At 41.1% G+C, this 21,112-nt stretch overlaps 1 protein-coding gene across 4 annotated transcripts in view; it reads right to left on the reverse strand.

Moving 5' to 3' along the window:
• LOC144527100 (uncharacterized) overlaps window positions 1–13,130 on the reverse strand; it is a 62,026-nt gene extending 48,896 nt beyond the window's left edge. The window contains exons 1-2 of one of the 4 annotated variants that reach the window (XM_078264981.1): window positions 13,056–13,130; window positions 6,176–6,513 (exon numbers count right to left, since the gene is read on the reverse strand). In XM_078264981.1, the coding sequence (XP_078121107.1) occupies window positions 6,176–6,292 (117 nt within the window). In that variant the 5' untranslated portion in view covers window positions 6,293–6,513; window positions 13,056–13,130. Of the gene's footprint in view, window positions 1–930; window positions 970–4,388; window positions 4,640–6,175; window positions 6,514–13,055 lie in introns of those variants that run through there. The other 3 variants (XM_078264983.1, XM_078264984.1, XM_078264982.1) reach the window with 3 other exon arrangements.
• Window positions 13,131–21,112: the final 7,982 nt, after the last annotated feature.

Genomic DNA, 21,112 nt, shown 5'->3' on the forward strand with positions numbered 1-21,112 from the left:
CGTTACACACGTCTTGTGTAGGCTATGAAATGTGTGTATCGTCACTGCGCTGCATTTTTATGAACTATGATATTCAGGCCATGGGTCACATCTCTCGCCCAGGTCCAGCAGGCTCCGTCTCACACGCTATTACTCAACGAACTGAAGTTAGTTCCATTCAATAACTTGTTTTTCGCCGTGGCGGCCGCAATAACAGAGAGTTACCAGCGGAAACACTGGTACCAATACAGGTTTCCCTCTCATACTTAACAATATACAGCTGTGTTAATAACAATTAAAACTGTAGACAAATGTCAGCAGTTTGGACCGCCGACGGTGTGTCTCTCCATGTTGCAGGTGAGCCGTGTGTGAGTGAATTGGGGGGGGGGGGCTGCACGGAGGAGAGATCCAAACACAGGCACGGCTTTAGAGAAGGAATGGGTCATGTAACGCAACATTAAACCATATCAATATAAACGACATCGCTTCTTTCGTGGCGAGGCAGCAGATGCGAGGACGTTAGGTGCACCGGTGCGACCTAGGAAAAATCTTAGTCGCACCCTTACAAATTTTGGTCGCACTCTAGAGCCCTGTTGTCGGCCATTTTTGTTGCCATCTTTGTGGCCACTTGTTCACCCTGAAGTTGTTTGTTTACTTCTGGCAGTTTAGCCACATGATAAAATCACTTACATGCCTGCTCGCTTGCTGTGAATTCTCTTTTCCTCACAATATTTGAATAAACATTTTCATATTTGTTTTTATTAACGATTCAGTTACAATTTGAATCTATAACTAAATTTAGAACATTCCTAGGTTGGAAGCTAATTCAGTCCTACTCAAAAATGTTTACAGTGTGCAAATATGTGCCTGCAGCACCCAACCATACACAAACACACACATCCTTTAAATGATTTCATACGATTAATGCTGACGTTAAGCACAAGGATTTACCTGTGGTGAGGAAGGAGCTTCCATCAGAGTGGAGATGGATGTAATGAAAGGTTTAAGGCAGACAGGTCATCACTCAAACCACCACTCTGTGTTTAAAATGAATCGGTCTGGCTCCGTCACATTACAAGCAACAAACTACAAGCTGACTGCGTAAAGGAAAACAACTGCGGACTGCCTGAAGCACTCAAATCCAAAGACATAAAACACACACACACACACACACACACACGTTATTGTTGTGCAACCCTGTAAACCCTCACTAAGTGTTCCTGACTCGTACACAGTTTGTTCCTACCTTAACGAGACAATCTAAGTTTTGAGGACCGCTAATTACAGACATGAGGGAAGTTGACAAGCCACATTACTTCGCCCCCACGCTGCAACTGAAAAGAAAGATTGATGATGGGTTTTAGAGCTGTCACGTGCCACTAAACATAAGTCACAGTCAGTGGAATTTGTCTTGTCACTGCAGTTCAGCAGTTTAAGTATATGTACAGTATGACACCCTGGGTGATAACTCATTTTCGATTCCAACACACCTCAACATTTTATTCTTAAAATGCAAAACCAAAGATTGTTCTTGCTGAAGAAGCTACTAGTATTTATTATTGACACGTTTAACTAGTGTACATCTTTTATAGTCCGATTTAATGAAGTACGATGATCTGTTGATTTAACAATGATGATCTAATTCTCGACACACCTCGCTCCTGTGTTGGAAACTTGCTTATTGGATAACCAATTGTTTTTCTCTCCATCATTTTTTAGCAGCCATGCTACCAGCTAACCAGCTGCTAGCCTCTGTTATAGGGATTGTTACAAAATGGTGCTATCGTTATTGAATTTACCAAATATGGTAGGGAGTGTCTCACTCAAGCATAGCTGCTCTGTGTTTGGGTCACAGGGCGTACCAAACCAATGTTGCATACCGATCCGAACGTCCTGTACCGAAATGGTTTGGGACGAACACACAGACTGTACCGTTACAGGCATGTCATCATGCAAAGCATAAGCAGCCTGATTTGAGGGTTTTTCCTGACTCATATTGGACCTTTGAAGGGTGGCGGGGGGACGGCTACGCACGACAGTATTTGATAGAAGAACCCTGTATTTTCATCAAAGCTTAAAAAATCTGCCTCACCGAAACATCTAGGTACAGAATTCCCAGGCTGTCACGAGACAAGCAATGACTACACATGGTTGTGGTAGCTTAACTGATCTCTGAACAGAAGCAAAGACCGACAAGAGCAGTATCTACAGCTGATCTGAGTGCTGCTTGAGTACACAAGGCGAGTGCCATGTGAACGCCGAGCACCTTCTGCACAGTGCACACTGAGCACGGTACAAGAGCCCGAAGGGAACAAAAGTCAAAGTAAACAACCACTGTATAGACAATACAGAGGGGCTGTCACAATGGGTTGGGATCAAACAGATTTTACACACCGTGATGTGTTCACTATGTATATCTGGTCAAATTCATATATCCAGTTGACGTATTCTTTGATCAGATCGTTCCTGATCTAGAGTAAATCAAGATTTTGCTATCTAATTTACCCTCCCTCCATCCCTCCCTCCCTCCCTCCATCCTTGGACAACAGAAAACCTTCTTCCTACACTACATACACATCCATGACCCTGAACTAAAGCCCTAAGACAGTGTTTAACCTCAAGTAGTCTGGATCAACATAGGTACATTTCCAGAATAAACCCCAGACATCCACGCCTTATGTTAGGCTTTGCCCCTCTGCTTCCGCTCTCTGTGTGTTGTCATCCTTAAAATCTCTCGCTTCGGGAAACAACAACAGCTGCTGGCTAACAACTTATGAGTATTATGCTCCATATAAATGGAGTAACCTGCAGATTCTTATGAAATTGAACAGCCTGATTCCATTTTTAAGATTATTTTTTGGGCAATTTCCACTTTTAATAGACAGGACAGCTTAGATATGAAAGGGAAGAGAGAAGGGGAAAACATGCAGGAAACCATCACAGGTCGGACTCGAACCCTGGAACCTCTGCGTCGAGGAATAGACCTCTACACGTGTGTGCCCGCTCTACCAACTGAGCTTACTGGCCGCAGTCTGATTCCATATAATCACTTGAAATGTCTTCTTTTTGAGTCCATGTATTCTAAATGTTGTTTAACGTCCTGTAATTGTTTTATGCGTGTGCTGTGTATTTTCAACTGTACATTATATATTAATTACTATTTTTATAAGTATTGTAATTTTATATATATTTTATTTAATAGCATATTCACCCACAACTATTGTAACTAAGAATCTAAATATCTCTTTTAAGAATTAAATAAACAAGTCTATATCTGGAGATCTATTATTGTCCTTTCTGATCAGACTGCTTGCAGGTTGTAATTGCTTGGCCACACTAATTATTATGATTCATCGTAACGCATTTTGAGATATCTCAAATGTAACTGTAGATCCAAGTTTCAACTGTTTGTTTACTGGCACATACTTGCCATGCCCATGCACATGTGCCCACAGGTGCTCTGTACAAACTCGCTGGAGTTGCAGGCAGCTGGTGTAGTCTACGTGATACCAGGTATACGCAATATACCCACTAAGAAAGCTCCAGGATTTCCATATACCCACTTAAAAATGCCCAATGACCCACAACAACACACTTTCCATTATATTTTTGATATATTTTGAATTGTCTTCTGTGTTTTTCTTCTTCACATAGGCTAAATAAAGGTATTTCCACTGTAAATTTGTGCATAAAAGTGTATCCAAATGGAGGAAATTAAGTCAAAACTTCCCTGGGGGAGAACACCCAGACCACCCACTATGATATGCTCCCCCCTCCCAAAGACTAGACTTCACCACTGGTTGCAGGTGTGATGGATGGCGTTCTAAAGGAAACACTTTTTATTCCGCCACATAATGCTATTTTAGTTTAACATCATCCTTTCCTAATGCCTTACATTTCGCTACCACTCTCAACAACGGTGCTAACGCCGTTGAAAGAGCGGTGGGAATCGTACCGCAATTATATATGTCGGCATTTCATTAAAATAACCATGTTTGGTGTATTAGACTAACGCCGAACGGAGGAGCAGACAGTAGCGCTTTGTTCATTGTTCCTTGTTTTATTTTTGGATGGCGTGGACAATTGTTACTAACCGACTCAACAGAAAATTGACAGCTGTTAAATGGAGTTTGGCGCTCCACGCCTCTCCGTAGAGCAGACAGCCAACAGACAACCCGCATGTGTTCATACAGTACAGCGGCAACTCGTTAGTCAAGCTTAGCATTGGCAAACACAAAAAAGGTCATCAAGTCTAGTGTAGCTAGACAGAGGCGTGACTGTGTAGCTACACGTTTAAACGCTTTAGTTAGTGTGGCTACTTTCTTAACTTCTTTTAAACAGTTAAGACTTTCGGTCAGCGGACATGTTGGTTGGTTAAAGTTATATTAAAATAGGTTTAACGAGCTTACCTGGAGGCAGAGCAGTGTAGGTTGTCGCTTCAAAGTGCTAAATTAAATTATAACGTTAGCTAACGCCGGCTAACTAAATTCTTTGGGGTAAAAGTCCAAGCGCTTCACGTTGTTTTCTTCGCCTTTGCCTCTCGGACTTTTTTGGTTCTATTTTTGCAGGATATTTCCAAGTGTCTGAGGCAGGTGCATTGAAAAACCCCACCTCACTGTCACTGCCTCTCTCTCTACCTGCTGCTGGTGCACTATTACAACAAAACTCCACCTCAGTAGATAATGCTGGCTTTACCAGTCTGACTAGCAGAACAGTTTATAGCATGACACAAACACTTAGCCAAGTCAGTCTTGTATAAAGTAGCCTGCATGAAAGCAATACTTGAGTTAAAGTATCTTGAAGATGACTTTGGTAAAAGTAGTACACTTTTAGACTATAACTTGAGTAAAAGTCTTAAAGTATCTGATATTTAGGCCTACTGTACTTAAGTATCAAAAGTAATTTTCTGATATTAAATGTAATTATTAGAAGTAAAAGTAAAAAAAAAACCTCTGATTATGAACTTTATTGTGGCTTCTTCATAGTAGAGCATACAATTCAGGGTTTCTACACCTTCTTAAACATCAAAGTCTGGCATCAACAAAGAGAAACAGAGGAAGAATCTTTCACTCTAACGTAGAAAAACATTTCTTGCAAGTAACGAGTAACGAAGATGCTTAGGGCGAGGGTCTTCACGTTTTTTTAAGCCAAGGATCCCTTAACTGAGAGAGATGGATCAGTGACCAGCTCCCCCCCTGCCCCCTCCTCCCTTATTGCACCACCACCGCAACACACACAGACACATAATTCAAGTAATACAACAAAATAGTAGCCTATAAATGTCACTGCTTCATTGAAACAACTATTACAGCATCTCTGCACAGACTTTTGGCTGACTTATCATCAAGATAAAGTTAACAGAGGGCAGCAACACCTTCTTTTTGTTCGACACTGGTAGCTAAACATACAATCAGGCCTAATACTGAACAACCTGACTACACTGTAAAGGCTGGGGTGCTTAAGAAGGCCCAATCAGTCCTGTCGGGAACCGAGCTATCCTCTTTTTATGTGATCAACTATTTTTATTTTGACAACATACAAAACATACAACTCACAATATGAACACATTGTCATCATCACCCACCCAGACACAAATCAAGAAAAGATGACACAGTAACCACAATATTCAAGACCATCAACACGATTCCACTTCTGACACCAATGTAGCGAGCTACGTGGAAGAAGTCGAAGAGACAGAGATATTGAAATCTACGGACGTTTATTCAACCTCTAAACACACTCGATACACAGAGGTCATCAATCTACCCCAGTGTCTCAGTCATGGTAATCCAACAAATGTAAATAAACATGAACGCTATATCAAGACTAAAACCTAGGTAACGTAAATGCATAACAAAAACACTAACATCATTTACACACCTAAACTAGGACAGGAACCGTTAATAACCTAGTCCCATGATCCTTTGCACTGCCGTGCAGAACAGTTAACACAACGGCATCCTGCCGGCCGTTACAATAGTAACAAAATAGACAATAAACCAAATAAACATATGTATAAATGACACCACTATAAGCCCATCATACACGTCCCTCCCCAGCACAAAGCTTCTTAGGAGCCCTCCAGAAAGCTCAGGTACTTTACCCATGGGGGGGGGGGCGTTGTGTTTGTTTGGCAGTTGAGTTCAAATATCAACAATCTTTGCACAGCATCACCTACTGCACCTTTAAATCTCACCTGTTCCCTCATGCGGTCCTGGTGTCCCATGATAATGGCAGCATGGTGAGGATACTTCTGCCTCAGGTGGTCCAGGAACACCTCCTTCTTCCGCTCCACGTCCGAGTGCTGCATCATGAGGCTATCCAGCTGTTTGTCCCTGCAGCTGGCGTGAGCAGCGGTGAAGTAGCTCCGAGGTAAGGTGCTGGTAGAGCGTGGAGCTGAACCACAGGACGAGAAGTCCGGGTTACAGATCGCGCTGCTGCTGGCGTGCGGTTTCTTGTGCAGCAGACGCTCAGTGCTGCTGTCCACAGCAGTAGGAAAACAAGAAGATACCCTGGATTGGGAGTTTCCGGGATCTGAGTGGGGTGTATGAGAGAGGAAAGGAGTAAGGAAACAAGATGAGAGTACAGAGAAAAAAAGATAAGAAAGTGTAAGACAGGACAAGATAAGACAAGATAACATGGCAGAATGAAATGCTAACACTAAACTATTCAAAACTATTATAACCTTGGAGACAAATCAAAAAAAAGGTAAAACTTTTCATGAAAAGTGAATTTCCTCTGAGCTTGCATTTGAATCAATAGTGATACCTATCTGCCAATGATATTTGATCAAATGATCTTGATTTTAAATAGTCATGGCCAGCATGTACAATAAGGGACATCATTCATTCATCTACATTTTGTACTCCAAATAATGTGCTTGTTTTAGCCTATGTTTTTGTATGGTTCAGTTGCTGTGTGCTGTTAATATTGTTAATGTGCATCAGTGTGTGGATAAGTGCTGCGATAATGGCGGAACAATATGCAGCTCTGCAGATGATGAGAACAACAGATTCAGGGAAGCTAAAAAAATAAGATCCAGCTCAGCATTCATTCAAATTCAGATACTTGTCCGCACACAGCTGGAGAGGGATTGCCACTGAAACGTAGTATGTGCAGGAAATTACAGGGGTTTATGTAGGCTAAGTATCTGAAGCCTGAATAATACTGTTCTCATGAGGCGTTGGTATTTGATCACACTCAAGGTGAGAAACAGGACAGGAAGTAGTTAGTTCCCAATAGAGAGGCGAAGTCCCTTCCCCTTTCAGCGGACCACCATGGGACCTTATTTTGGAAAAGATATGTGCGGTAGTACAAATATTTTTGATCCCATTTGAATTGAGTCATGGATTACACATATGGTGTTCGTCAATTTAAAAGATAATTTTGCAAGTCAAGAAAGTCTCAGTTTGTCATAAAGAAAATACAGTACGTAATTAGAAAGAGTACACACTTCAAACTTGCATGGGTGACGTCTCGCTGAAGACCTATTACAAACTTTGACTTATCTTCTCTTGCAAAATTATCTTTTAAATTGTCGAACATCATATGTGTAATTCATGGCTCATTTCAAACAGGATCATAAAATCAATTGTTCACCACCATACAGACAGTATTTTTTTTCCAATATAAGGTCCCATGAGGTCCACTGGAATGGGGAGGGACTTCGCCTCTCTATACACATTGTTAGCACATGCATTACCTGGCCTAATGTTAACAACTTCAAGCAGTTAGTTTCTTCATTTACCTGTTCCACAGTGTATTCTTCGCTAAAAGAGGCTAAAAAGCTCTGTAATTATTAGAGTTGGGAATATCTGCATACCTCTGTCTCATCACAAACCAACAGAACTGGCTGATGGCACTGTACAGCCTAAATATGTTATTGGACAAAATAATTAGTTCAGTCTAAATGCCACCCATCCAGTCCTAACTACAGTGTACTGCTCCAGCTTCTGTGACTGATGCTGTCTACAGAGCTGTGGCATTTTACAATGTCAGACCTGCAGGCTCCAACATACACACACACACACACACACACACACACACACACACACACACACACTGTAAAAAATGAATTCGCAGCAGAGGTGACACATCGGGGGTGCAGAAACTCTGCACAAGTGACCGTCTGTCCAAACCACACTCTGACTCTGACTTCAGTTATGAAATCAAACACAGACTGGATGCCAACTGCTGTTATTTAGAAGTAAGCAGCGTAGAAGAATTGTCCATGACTGTTTTGTTTTGGTGTACAGTCTGTATATTGTTGGATTGGATTAGTTTGTTAGTTTCCTAATCTCCTTTCAGCAGCAGCTGAATGAAGCTGAATGGAGATGTGGACTAGAAATATAAACTAATCAGTCTGTTCAATGGACAAATATTTTCAAGAGGTTACACAATCGCACCCATGCAAGAAATATACCCGAAAAAATATATAGAGACAGAGCGAGTCCCGTCTCAACCGGAGGGGAAAACAACTATGCGTTCTCTATTGACTTGTATTGCGTGAAGGATCCTCCTCGTCAATTCCGTCTGCTAGCAAACAACAGAAAAATGCTTAAAGGCTGCTGTGTGATGTGATACACTACCAACAATGTAAAGAACCCACAGCTTCATTTTTATGAGCCGCCAAACCGAAAAACTGAGCTTTTTATGAAGAAAGCTTTCTTTGTAAAGTGGATACAAACGTGAGGAATCAGAAAGAATGGGAAGACTGTGGGTGACACTAAGCTAACGTTATGCCCATGTACACGTGTGAAGCAAGTACTTTGTTACCAAGTCAAGTATCCAAATGTCAGTTTTAGGCTAACTATATTTAATTATATTTAAGTTAAGCTAAGCATTTTGACAGTATGCAACTTGTTTTATAGTGTAAATTGGTTAAAAATCCAAAAGCTATGCAGTATTGTGCCTTAGCATGTTAACACATAGCTAACATTAGCTTACTAACAGCTAACTTGTCCTCTCTCGGGTAGGTTGTTAAAATAATCATTTGACATGCTTAAACCTGATGTTTTTTTGCTAGCTGCAGGGATTTTTTTAGCGTTTCAGCCTGTAGTTGCATATTGTGGCACCGATTGCTTTCCCCTCTGGTGGCCGTGGTTCTCATAGTATACTCACTCTGTCTCTATGGGTTAACATGTGCACCTACATGTACACACATGTAACACCTGTGCTTGTTAAGCTTTTCAGTTAATAATAATAATAATAATAATAATTAAAGCTGTAAGCAGCGTTGGACGGGCCTTCGCTCCTCTGCGCGTGTCGGGGTTACTGGTGGACGCCACTCCTTGTGACCGTGCATTTGCGCGGCACTCAGACACTGCAAATCGTCACCAATGAAAAGATAACTCCCTGCTGAGTTCAATGATACCTCACACAAGACTCTACCTTATACGGTTCAAAAGCCATGAAATAATGTAATAGGTAGTTCTTATTTAATGATAGTTAAAGTTCACAGTTTCATCAGTAGGAAAGGGAGGAAGGATATTGTATAATGTATATGGTGATTCCCACCCCTAGTGGAGAGCCCATCTGGAACAATGGACCAATCTGGAATCGAAGGGTCAAGCCAGAGAATTTGAAAAACTACTACTTTAGGAGTATCTTGTTTTTTTGTTTCTTAACTGATTTCTTGTAGAGTACAGATAAACATGGCCTCCCCTCTCACACGCACATATACAGTTTCAGCATGTTGACATTTGGAGTTGTCCTGGAGCTTTGCTGTCTAATAAGGACACTGTCACTCACTGGTTGGATGAAAAATGCCTTTTTAACATATCGCTGGAAGGTTATATTTCATTGTGTGTGGTAGTTACAATACACCAATACAAAGTTATAGCTGCCAATCTACATATATTCTTATATTCAGCATATATATTTTCTCGTATTTAAATGTATTTGTATTTTAAATAAGAAAAAACTATAGTTATTCCACTAAGAACCCTACACAACGTACAAAATGTGTAGACATATTCTCATCTCCCTCCCCGATCTAGCTTCTGTAATGTGACATGACATTATTTAAAATTTGATGACTTTGAATCAATGTAAAATGCAGATGTCCACCAAGGAGAACATTGGCTAAATGACAACTTTTAGTTTCTGTGACTGAAGACACATTTCTCAGAACATCTAATAATCATCCTTAACAAGTTGTACGTGGATCCTGTGGTTCTGATGGGCCTATTCCATTTATTTATGTTCAATCAGTATCAACAACTATGTATACCCTTGGTTGTCAGAGGAGGGTTTTAGTATTTATCACATGGACACCTGCCCTTTCAATGAAGGCTATCCACAACTCCAGGAAGATCATCAGGAGAGTCTGTTGCTTTGGTCGTGTAGATTCACTTAGATTTGCATTACGTTTTGGGGAATAAGTCAAATTTTATGTTGCATGTTTACCTTAAGGGATGTTTATAGTTTCATATTCCTGGGCTAGGTACAATGTGCAGACAAAAATGATGCATGCTGAATGCACAGTGGGGTTTTTTTTAGCATCAGAAGGGAGCGTCAGGCTAAATATCTTGGAGGATGTGCTGTACCAGAACAAGCACTCTGTGAGTGTGTGTGTGTGTGTGTGTGTGTGTTCTTGTTTAACTATATTCGTGGGGTCCAAAAACCGGGAATACAGTATACTTGTGGGGTCCAGACAGCTTTGTGGGGCCAAAATGCTGGACCCCACAACTTTAAAGGGCTGTTTGAGGGTTAAGACTTGGTTTTAGGATTAGGGTTAGAATGAGGTTCTGGTTAGGGTGAGGGTAAGGGTTAAGGTTAGGCATTTAGTTGTGATGGTTAAGGTTAGGGTAAGGGATTAGGGAATGCATTATGTCAATGACGGGTCCCCACAAGGATAGTGAAACGCACTGTGTGTGTGTGTGTGTGTGTGTGTGTGTGTGTGTGTGTGAGTGTGTGTGTGTGTGTGTGTGGGAGTGTGTGTGTGTGTGTGTGTGTGTATATATGTGTGTTTGTGTGTCTTTCTCTGTCATAGGCTTTAAAGCACACTTGTAGTGTGTAAAGTCTGCATGGTCACAACATGGCCCTTTGTGCACAGGGGGGGGTCACACTCCTTTGCAAACTTGGGCAGATGACAAATCTGAGTCAAGCAGATTCACGAGGTCACCAGGATGCAGCAACCATGGACTGGCCTTTATTAAAGTGCCTCTGACGTTCCTCATCTTATGAATCATCTTATTTTTAGGTCCCGCATCAATATTTGTTAAGCAAAAGCATCATCCGGTAAACATATTTCCTGCTTAAGTTTACACGGACGCATTGCTTCATTTTGATTGATGTTATTCATTATATTTTCTTCTGTGTTAAACCTTCCCACTGCCTCCTCTCACCACCGATAAACCTAATCCATTCAGTCCATACTCACACAATAACTGAGGCTGAAAACCTTTCCTCCAACATGACTGCTGGACTCTTGCGCTCCCCAGATTCTGTTCTCAATGAGGCTTAAGCTGTGCTGAATTTAGTGCTATATTACACATTTAAGGAATCGTGTAGTAGTATTTCTCCTAGTGCAGACATGACTCACAACTTGTGTTCAGACATGAAGCACATGATATATTATTGGTATTATTGATTAAAACAAATTAGTTAATTCATCAACATCGTTTTTTCAGCAGCAGCTGTTTTCAGTGAAAACGCTCTGGTTAACTGAATGTACACTGAAGTACACCAGACAGACACAGTCAGAAATCCTAAAACGGGAGGAGGATAGATAGTTTACTTTTACAACACCAAGTTTCTTGACCCAGTGTAGCACTCCCTATTTTTTCCTTCAAAATGTCAGCTTAATTGGGATGAGGTTACTAAGAAATATGCAGGGGGCATGTTGAGTATTTTTCATCCTATATTTTTTACATGAGCAATGATGAATCTTGACTAATCTTTATAAAATAAACACAGTTTAAAACCCTAGAGACCTAGGGGCACCTCCCCTAGCGCCCTCACTTGGACCACACCCATCTTTGAATTCGTTTTGTGACTGCATCTTGCATGGTTGACAACTTCTGACATAACAGACAGACAGTCATAAACAACTGGCAAAGTACTCAAAAACCGCCTCCCTGCTATATCCTGTTACAGTAAGCCTAGGTGTTACATTTTACCATGATGACACACACTCCCACAGACACAAATGAAAACAATACCAGCATTGCTGTCGAGGTGGGTAAATATTTAACGGTTACCTACAGTATTAGTTTCAGCTCCGGCACGTTCAGCTTATCCAGTTCTGTCTGTTTACATTGATGTCTCAGTGCAACACATGCTGCAGTGATAGAGCTCACACTGCTCTGGGCACATCACTTGGAAAGTTCAAATAGGGTGTGTTTCTGTGTTTTTGTGTGTGTGAGTGAGTGTGTGTGTGTGTGTGTGTGTGTGTGTGTGTGTGTGTGTGTGTGTGTGTGTGTGTGCATGTGTTCCTGAGGAAGCATGGGCCAGTCTCAGTTTTTCCAGACCTCTTGTTTCCCCTCTAAGTTAGAAGGCGCTTATAGTACAACATCACAACAACACACTAGCAGGATGCAGCAATTCCCACATGCGTGGTGGAACCCCCGAGGTGAGATGGAAGGTGTATTTAGGGAGAGGATGTGACAGTTGAGAGTTCCATACAAAAAAAAAGCATTGTATGCATCAACTGCCAATTAGTTATATACTATTTAGATACAGCATTTAGGGGAGACTTCAATCTAGTCAATCAGTTTGAATTGTACCATTGTAAAATGTTGTATGTAAAATGTCAAGCTTACATAAACAAGGAACAACGTGTTGTTCCACTAGTGTACTTTGACACGTGAATGCACTTCATTCTGTAGCCTCAAGGGGTTTCTTCATTTAATAGTTCTATCATTTAACATTATTATAATCATCATACCCCCCCCCCACCACACACACACACACACACACACACACACACACACACACACACACACACACACAATTTAAAAAAAAAATGTAAAAATGTTTACTCTGTACATTTTAACTGACCTACTTTTAACTTTTATCTGAGTACATTTTTTACTTCCCATCAATTATAATCCACAGAATAAAACGAGTCCTACCTGATAATCCTGAAAATATCAGCCTTCGTCCTCATGTCATGCCTGAAGGCATGAAATCCCTCTTCAACATGCCTTCTACCCAACATCAACATCTATTTTATCACTGAAGTGGAGTGGATTAAACTGAAGCTCTACAACCACGTCCCATAATCTCCTATCAACCCCTGCTGGCAACTGTAAATAAAGGCTGGGCCTAATAACACACAAACAGAAGGAAGGCGGATTCCTAAAACAGCTCGCTGTGAGGTTTTGATATGTATCATGCTCAGTCACAGTCAAAACGTAGGTTTGTAGAAAAAGGTAGAGGTCCACATCCACACGCTGCGGAGCGGAGGAAGGTCTGGCTAGTCCACACAGCATTCTGGGATGGGAGAAACACGTGCTCTGGTTTATTGGCATTTCTTTGAACCAATCACAATCGTCTTGGGCGGTGCTAAGCTCCGCATGGAGCCGCTGCAAAATAGTCGTTTGAGAGAAAACTCAGATTGTACAGTCCTCTCTAGTCTAGCTAGCTGTCTGGATTTACCCTGCAGAGATCTGAGGAGCAGTTAACCACAGTCTTCATAAATCCACCGGACATCAGCGAAAATACATGCGTCCGAGCAATCCCGGAAGTGGAACGTCTAGGATATAGACTTGGCAAAGCGAGACTAGCCCTTGACGTTAACGAGGGTAGTAAGTTGCTCCAGGATTGCCGTGACATTGTACAGTATTAAAGCAACACTATGTAAGTTTTAGCTGCAGCTGTAGTTCCAATGAGACAACCTGTAGGGGGGACCGAAGCGGGACAAGTTACATAGTGTTGCTTTAATGTAATAGAAAACGTCAACATTATGTTGCAAATAAGTAGGGATGCATCGAATCCAGGATTTTGGCATCGGATTCGGCCGAATATTGGGCTTTTTGACGGGGTTCGGAATTTTTTTCCACCTAACCGAACCCTACGCTTGCATTACGCACGCTACGCTGGTCGACGTAATGACGGCGCCGTTGATTACAGGAAGGTGTTTACGTAGGTGGCGCGTTCAATGCAGTAGGCTGTGAGAGAGTGAAAATGGAACTGGTGAGCAGAAAAAGTGTTGTTTGGCAGTACTTTCAGTCAAAAGAAGGCCATTCAAGTCGAGCTACATGTTCAATTTGCAATGCCATTTTGTCTCGTGGTGGCGAGGACCCTAAACAATACACAACATCACCGCTGTTAACACATTTGCGTATGAAACATCCGAAAGAATACAAGTTGCGCATGAAGGACTCTACAGACAGCAGCCAAAATGCAGCAACTTCAGGTACGGCAAAGGAAGGACAGTCTGTGGACGTTGTTTACTTCATTAATGTGTTTACTGTGTTCATGGACTGAGGACGGGAGGAGGATTCGGTATTCAGAATCTTAACCAGTGGATTCGGTACTCGGCCAAACCAACCAAAAATCTGGATTCGGTGCATCCCTACAAATTAGCTGTATGTCAATTTTTCTAGAAGCCAGGGTTAGGTCAATAACCTGAACAATTGCATTTAGAGCCACCACACTCATTTCGTGAAATATGACAACTAGTTTACTGTAAGGAGCTGTGTGATTAGTATTGAGATTAGCCAAATTCAATTGGCCATAAAAAGTTTAGGCCAGTTGAAACGGGACAATAATTCCATTTTATTTCCCTCACAATGTGAATGTTGAGTTCCAGAGAGAAGCTGTCTTTTTATGTTTTGTTACACACACACACACACACACACACACACACACACACACACACACACACACACACACACACACACACACACACACACAGCACAAGTAAGATCCTTAGAGGAAGAAAAGACAGCCAGTTTAATTGTCCCAGTCCTATTGCTTTGAAGTTTGGTGTACATTTAATTTGTTCTGCGCCCTAACATGGTGCTGTAGATATTTTGGTCTATTGCACTTGGTGTTAGTGGGGGCGTGGTGCTTCAGGGACCAGTGAGGTGATGAAATTCAATCTGAGAAGGCTGGTTTGAGTAATAGATCCATGGGTTCAAAGGATGTTACAAATCTATATATTTCAGAACCTCTTTGGGTCAAATTGCTCGGTATATTTCAGTGACAACCACATACTCTCATTATAGCATCAGCAGATTTCTTTCCCACACTACCTCCACTTATGTGACCTTAAAGAAAACCAGTCCCTCCAGCACTCTTTGATTCTGATTTCATACACTCAGTGCAGACTTCTCATGCTGTCAAATTCAGTACTTTGCTGCAAAGGTCAAACAGTAAGATTTTGTTTAAATGTTGACACTAACATGTCCTCTGCTTCATTTAAACTGCTGCAAACTACTTAAAAGAACAGACATGGAAATTGATTCAATCCACAATTTAATAGACAGACAGACAGACAGACAGGCAGGCAGGCAGACAGGCAGACAGGCAGGCAGACAGACAGACAGACAGAAAAATCTACCTTATTGATCCCTATATTGGGAAATTCAAATCGACACACAAATTCTGTGTCTATCCTATAATTTTCACAACTGATCTTGTTTTAGTCCCAAGTAAATGTTTACAACAGCACCTTAATTTGAGCAGGTATACAGTAGGTACGCATACAGTATACATACATACATACAATACATCCAGTCCTTATCCCAATGACACAATGTCCTATAACAGTGCTTGACACGTCAGGGAGAGGAAACACAACTAGCACAGTTGCTCATTTCTATTTCACAACTATTTTTGGTGTATAAATGTAAACACGCCAGATGAGTTTGTGTTAGTGTTTCCATGGAAAGTCCAAAAATACAAATGCCCATAATACTGCTGTAAGACAGTCTGGCCAATGACTGTAGGGAATAAAAGAAATATAGAAATGGCGAAGGAACAGAAAGAGAAGGGGCGAAGCAGAGGTGACAAAGGATAATAAGTTTCTATTTCTTTACAATCATTCTGTACCACCCCATCCCCCCCCCTCTCTCTCTCCAGTTGACGAAGCAGATCTGATTGATCTAGTTCAGTGGAGGCCTGGAGGTAACTCTCTCTCTCTCAGCTCTTTACTGTGCTTGATAGGCCTGTGATGATATTTGGTTCGCAATTTGGACAGTCAGTCAGCCAGGCAGCCATCAGTCAGACAGTCAATTAGTTAGCAAGGCAACATCCAATTAGCCAGTGAGCCAGACGTAGTCATATTTGCTCAATTGATAACCTAATGCTCTCTCAGATTAGACTTTGAAAAAGGATACGTCTGATGTTATTCTATATTTTTCCAACGGCCAATAGAACAGTTTGGTGTAGTTTGTCTCCCAATACTTTCCAACTACACCATGCCATGGGATCCTAGTTTTACTGGTGTGAATCTTTATAAACACCTCACAAATATATTCATTTTCATTATAAAATAAAGACCCAGTAAAGGTTACTCAAACAAGAGGAACTAGTGCATTTGTTGGAGATTGAGTGACGGATTAATCCACATTTGGTGCTCTAGTGAGTATTTGGGACAACAGGACCAGTGTGGTGAGAGTTCACATAAGCAAGTTTGAGCAAGCTCAAAGTTCAGTTCAAACAGATTAAAATATGTCCATACTTTACTTGGTAAGTGGAGTGAGCTAAGCTACTAGTTTCTGTACATTAAATAACGCTACAATTAAGCTAATGTTACTCCCCAAAGAATGTAACAAGCTAAACTACAGCAACATGGCAAAATTATGCAATGCAATAGGCTACAAATAAGTTCATGGCTGTGAAGTCTTAAGTCAGGGTGCTAATGTAGGCTACTTTTTTAAAGCTATAGTGCGCAACTATTTTATATTAATGGACGTCCGTTACATTCAAAACGCTTTAAAACGTCACGGTTAATTAATCGTAAAGGCTCTGCTACACTGAGTGTAAACTGCACGTTACGTGTAGCAGTGTGTGTAGTTCTTATTAAACCTCCTTGATAACATAAACGCTCACGTATGTGCACACACACACACACACACACACACACACACACACACACACACATCAGCAGTGTTGGGGAGTAACGGAATACATGTACCGGCGTTACGTATTCAGAATACAAATTATGAGTAGCTGTATTCCATTACAGATACAATTTAAATAGTTGGTATTTAGAATACAGTTACATTGTTGAAATCAATAAATTACATGACGATACTTCTCTATTTCACGAGTTTATTCACTCTCTGAATAGATTAAGGCAACTCCATGCATTTCCCAGAAGCCCCAATATGAAAATGAAAAAAATAGCTATTTGCGTGATCACTGATAGAGGTAGAGAGCAGAGCCAGGGCCGGAATGCGTTTCTATCTTGGAAATTCAAACAGCATTTCACATTAAAGAAAGAACAGGGAGAACGAAATACAACAGTGCAACCTCTGTTTGCCAGCAACCAACCTAAAAAAAGTAAGTTTTTTTTTTTTTAATTATCCAAAAGCATTTAATTATCTGCTTGTTCAGGTACACATCCAGCCAGTTAGAACAGAAGAACACAACAGAATAGGCCTGTTTAGTAAGCTGCATGTAATGGCCGCATTCCTACACTTATAAAATGGAATTCAATGTGGAAGTAATCCAAGTATTCAGAATACGTTACTCAGATTGAGTAACGTAACGGAATACGTTACAAATTACATTTGTGGGCATGTATTCTGTATTCTGTAACGTAATACGTTTTGAAAGTATCCTTCCCAACACTGCACATCAGACACCGGTCTGGTCACCGCGAGTATTGCTTAAAGTGCTCATATTATGCTTTTTGGCTTTTTCCCTTTCCTTTATTGTGTTATATATCTTTTTCTTGCACGTTATAGGTTTAAACAGTGAAAAAGCCCAAGTCCACTCCAAAGGGACTTACCATCTCCAACAGAAAACACTGTTCACAAACTGCTCCAAACAGGTCTATTGTAGTCCAGCCTTTACTTCAGAGACAAACTGTTATAATGCTCGCCTAGCTGCTAGCATGGCACGCCCTCATACTCTGCTTCTGACTGGCTAATATTCCTTACCTAGTTACTGCGCATGTGCGACTCCCAACAAAGATGGAACAGAAGTGTGATGCCTCACTCTGTAGCTAAAACAGAGAGCTCAACACACAGGGTGAAAAGAGGAGCTGCAGCAATGTGCAGTACAACAAAAATATGGTGTTTTCTGAAAATGAAACCACATAAAACCTTTTCTGGTACAACCTCTAAATACAATTATGAACCTGAAAATGAGCATAATATGAGCACTTTAACGTTACATCAAGTAAGCAAACAGCAGTAAAACGCAGAGCAGAGCCAGCCCCTGACCTCACGACAGCTGCTGCTGCAACGGGGAAACGTTGTTGTTAATTGTTTGTTAGCTTGTTAACGTTCCCCGTTAGCTAATGTTTACAGTGAGGGCACTGATGATAACGTTACGTTCGAACAAGGCAAAACTCTGCAACAGCTCAAACATGTCACTGACGTTAACACTTAACTTTTGAACGTACACGTTCCACCAAAACAAGTTCCTTCACGAGGCTATTCTGCAGAGGCACTGTGGCTCCGTCTGACGCTTAGCTCCGCCCAAGACGATTATGATTGGTTTAAAGAAATGCCAATGAACCAGAGCACATTTTTCTCCCATCCCAGAATGCTGTGTGGACTAGCCAGACCCTCCTCCAAAGCGCTGTGAAGGAAGGTCTTGCAATGCGAGACCACCAATTTAATAATGAGACAAGGCGAAATAGAAGTTACCAATGACGGGACTCTTAACTGGGTGGGTAGCATGAATCTCCTGGTGGAGCTCATCACTGTCTGATGAAAAGCTGGTGGCTGTCCACACTCCCCAGGCCAACAGACGGTGCTAGTCCTGAGTACTCCAGGACGCACAGGCACCTGGAGAGTCTCTCTTCTGCTAACAATACTATTTCCTGAGATCAACAGCGCTCCTTTGCAGCAACTGGACATTTAATTCCCCCAGCTTATTCTAATAGTCTCTTATATCTCTTTTTAAGGAACCATAGTGTCCCATCCGCATTTTCTCATCTGAGCTTTAAATCTGCAACCTTATATGACCCCAAACCCGCTTAAATCAGCTTTCTCCTTATTTGCTAACATAGTCAGTTACACGATTTGTACTTGGGTAAAAAAAAAAAAAAAAACAGAAATAGCCACACTGTGGGCATGATCAAAAATAATCACTGGGAACTTTGCCATGAGTCTTATTTCCAGAGACATGTAGCTCCACATGTAGCCCGAAAGATAAGAAATATACTCTGGAGATGTTTGCGGACCAGCTGTTTCCCAGGGCTCTCAGTGCTCAGCGAGGCGCACAGCACAAGATTTTTGCAAAAGAATGTGAAGAAGGATGGAAAGACTTTAGAGATTAAATCGCACTGCTGCTGTCAGAACAAATCATCAACTTAGAGAAGCAGCAACAGAAAGTAGGTCCTTCTGTGGCATGGCAAGAAAGACAGAGAGGCAGAGAGATTAGACATTTATAAGTTCTCAGTTAAGTTCTCTGTTGTTGGTTTTCTGGAGAGAAAATGTAGTGGCCGAAAAGGTTGGAGTGTGTCTCAGCAAAGCTATCCCCAGAACAAATAAAGGTAAAAAATAAGATAAATTAAATAACTGAAAAAAACAAAGAAAGCGTCAAAGGTTTTCACAATACTTCAGGTCAATGTTGTAGTAGTCAAGACCGGTCTTAGACCGGAGGACCACATTTTTACTCGGCCTTGTCTCGGTCTTGGATGAAGAGGACTCTGGATTTTATTTCAAGACCAGTGAAGACCACAACATCAGGAATATCACAAAATTGCCTGTGTATTGTCTGATTTATGTGTTAACATCATTACTGTGATTGGATGTAAAACGTCCTGCATCAAATGCAACCAATTACTTGACTCATTTCTAGTTTGGAATGTGTGAACACGCACTCCCAAAGTGAATGTAGGTGACAGGAGAAAAAGCTCTGGCTGCCTGGGAGGTGTTAGCCAAATCGTCGGTAATAATATTTTCTTTATTCAATTTTTTTAAAGAGTTTTATTTGCAAAACAACATCTAAAAGAAAACAGACAGCAGTGTGTAAATTCTGCAATTTAAGCTAACCGACACAGCTGGGACCACCTAAAATTTTTTATCAGCACTTAGAAAGGAAGCATAAAGAAAGGTAAGCTAATAGTAAGTGACGTTAGCAAAGCTAGCTAGCTAATGTTTTCAATCTGCCTCTGTACCAAAACTCTTCAGAAATCACTTCATCCCTCACCCAAAGTGATTTAGAGAATATTAGCTACACATATTAGCTAGTTGTGTATATACCGTATGTTTAAGTTGTTTGGTCTTGGTCTTGTCTCGGTCTCGCCCTGCCATGGTCTTGGTCTTGACTTGGTCTCAACCCCTCAAAGTCTACAACACTGCTTCAGGTACTGTAGAACGTTATTAGCCCATATGTTTACAGAATTTACTATCTAACTGGGACGTTTTGCCCTGAGCGTTTTTTTCTTCCACCTATCCAGTCAGCGGTCAGAGCAGTTCCAAGAACATACTTCTTTTTCTGTAGCCAATCATTGCAACGCGGTCTGTGAGACAGCGTACAGAATCTTGAAAGTGCACGGCTCTGCACTGAGACCCTCCGTGCACAGTCGCCGAGTTGCATAATATCACCGTTCACACCGCCCCGACCAAATTACCCGATTCCAGATTCTTGCATTTGAATATGTTCTAGTTTCTTCTCTCCTCTGTGACCGTAAACTGAATATCTTTGAGTTGTGGACAAAACAAGACATTTGAGGATGCCATCTTGGGCTTTGGGAAACACTGATTGACATTTTTCACCATTTTCTGACATTTTACAGACCAAACAATTAATCCATTAATCGATAAAATAATCAACAGCTTAATTGACAATACAATTAATTGTTAGTTGCAGCCCTAGAGCAAATAATAATTCATAAGATGTATTCCAAAGGATGAAGAGAGTCCTATTTAAAATGCATACTGTACCCACTCCACACAGATACAAAAAAGGAAATGAATGAGTATGAATAACAAAACAAAACAAAACAAAAGATGTGGCGACCCCTGCTGTTTTGCCTGTTCAGCTGTGTTTCTATAAA

The sequence above is a fragment of the Sander vitreus genome, chromosome 12 (assembly GCF_031162955.1).
Source record: "Sander vitreus isolate 19-12246 chromosome 12, sanVit1, whole genome shotgun sequence".
In the NCBI taxonomy this organism is placed as follows: Eukaryota; Metazoa; Chordata; class Actinopteri; order Perciformes; family Percidae; genus Sander; species Sander vitreus.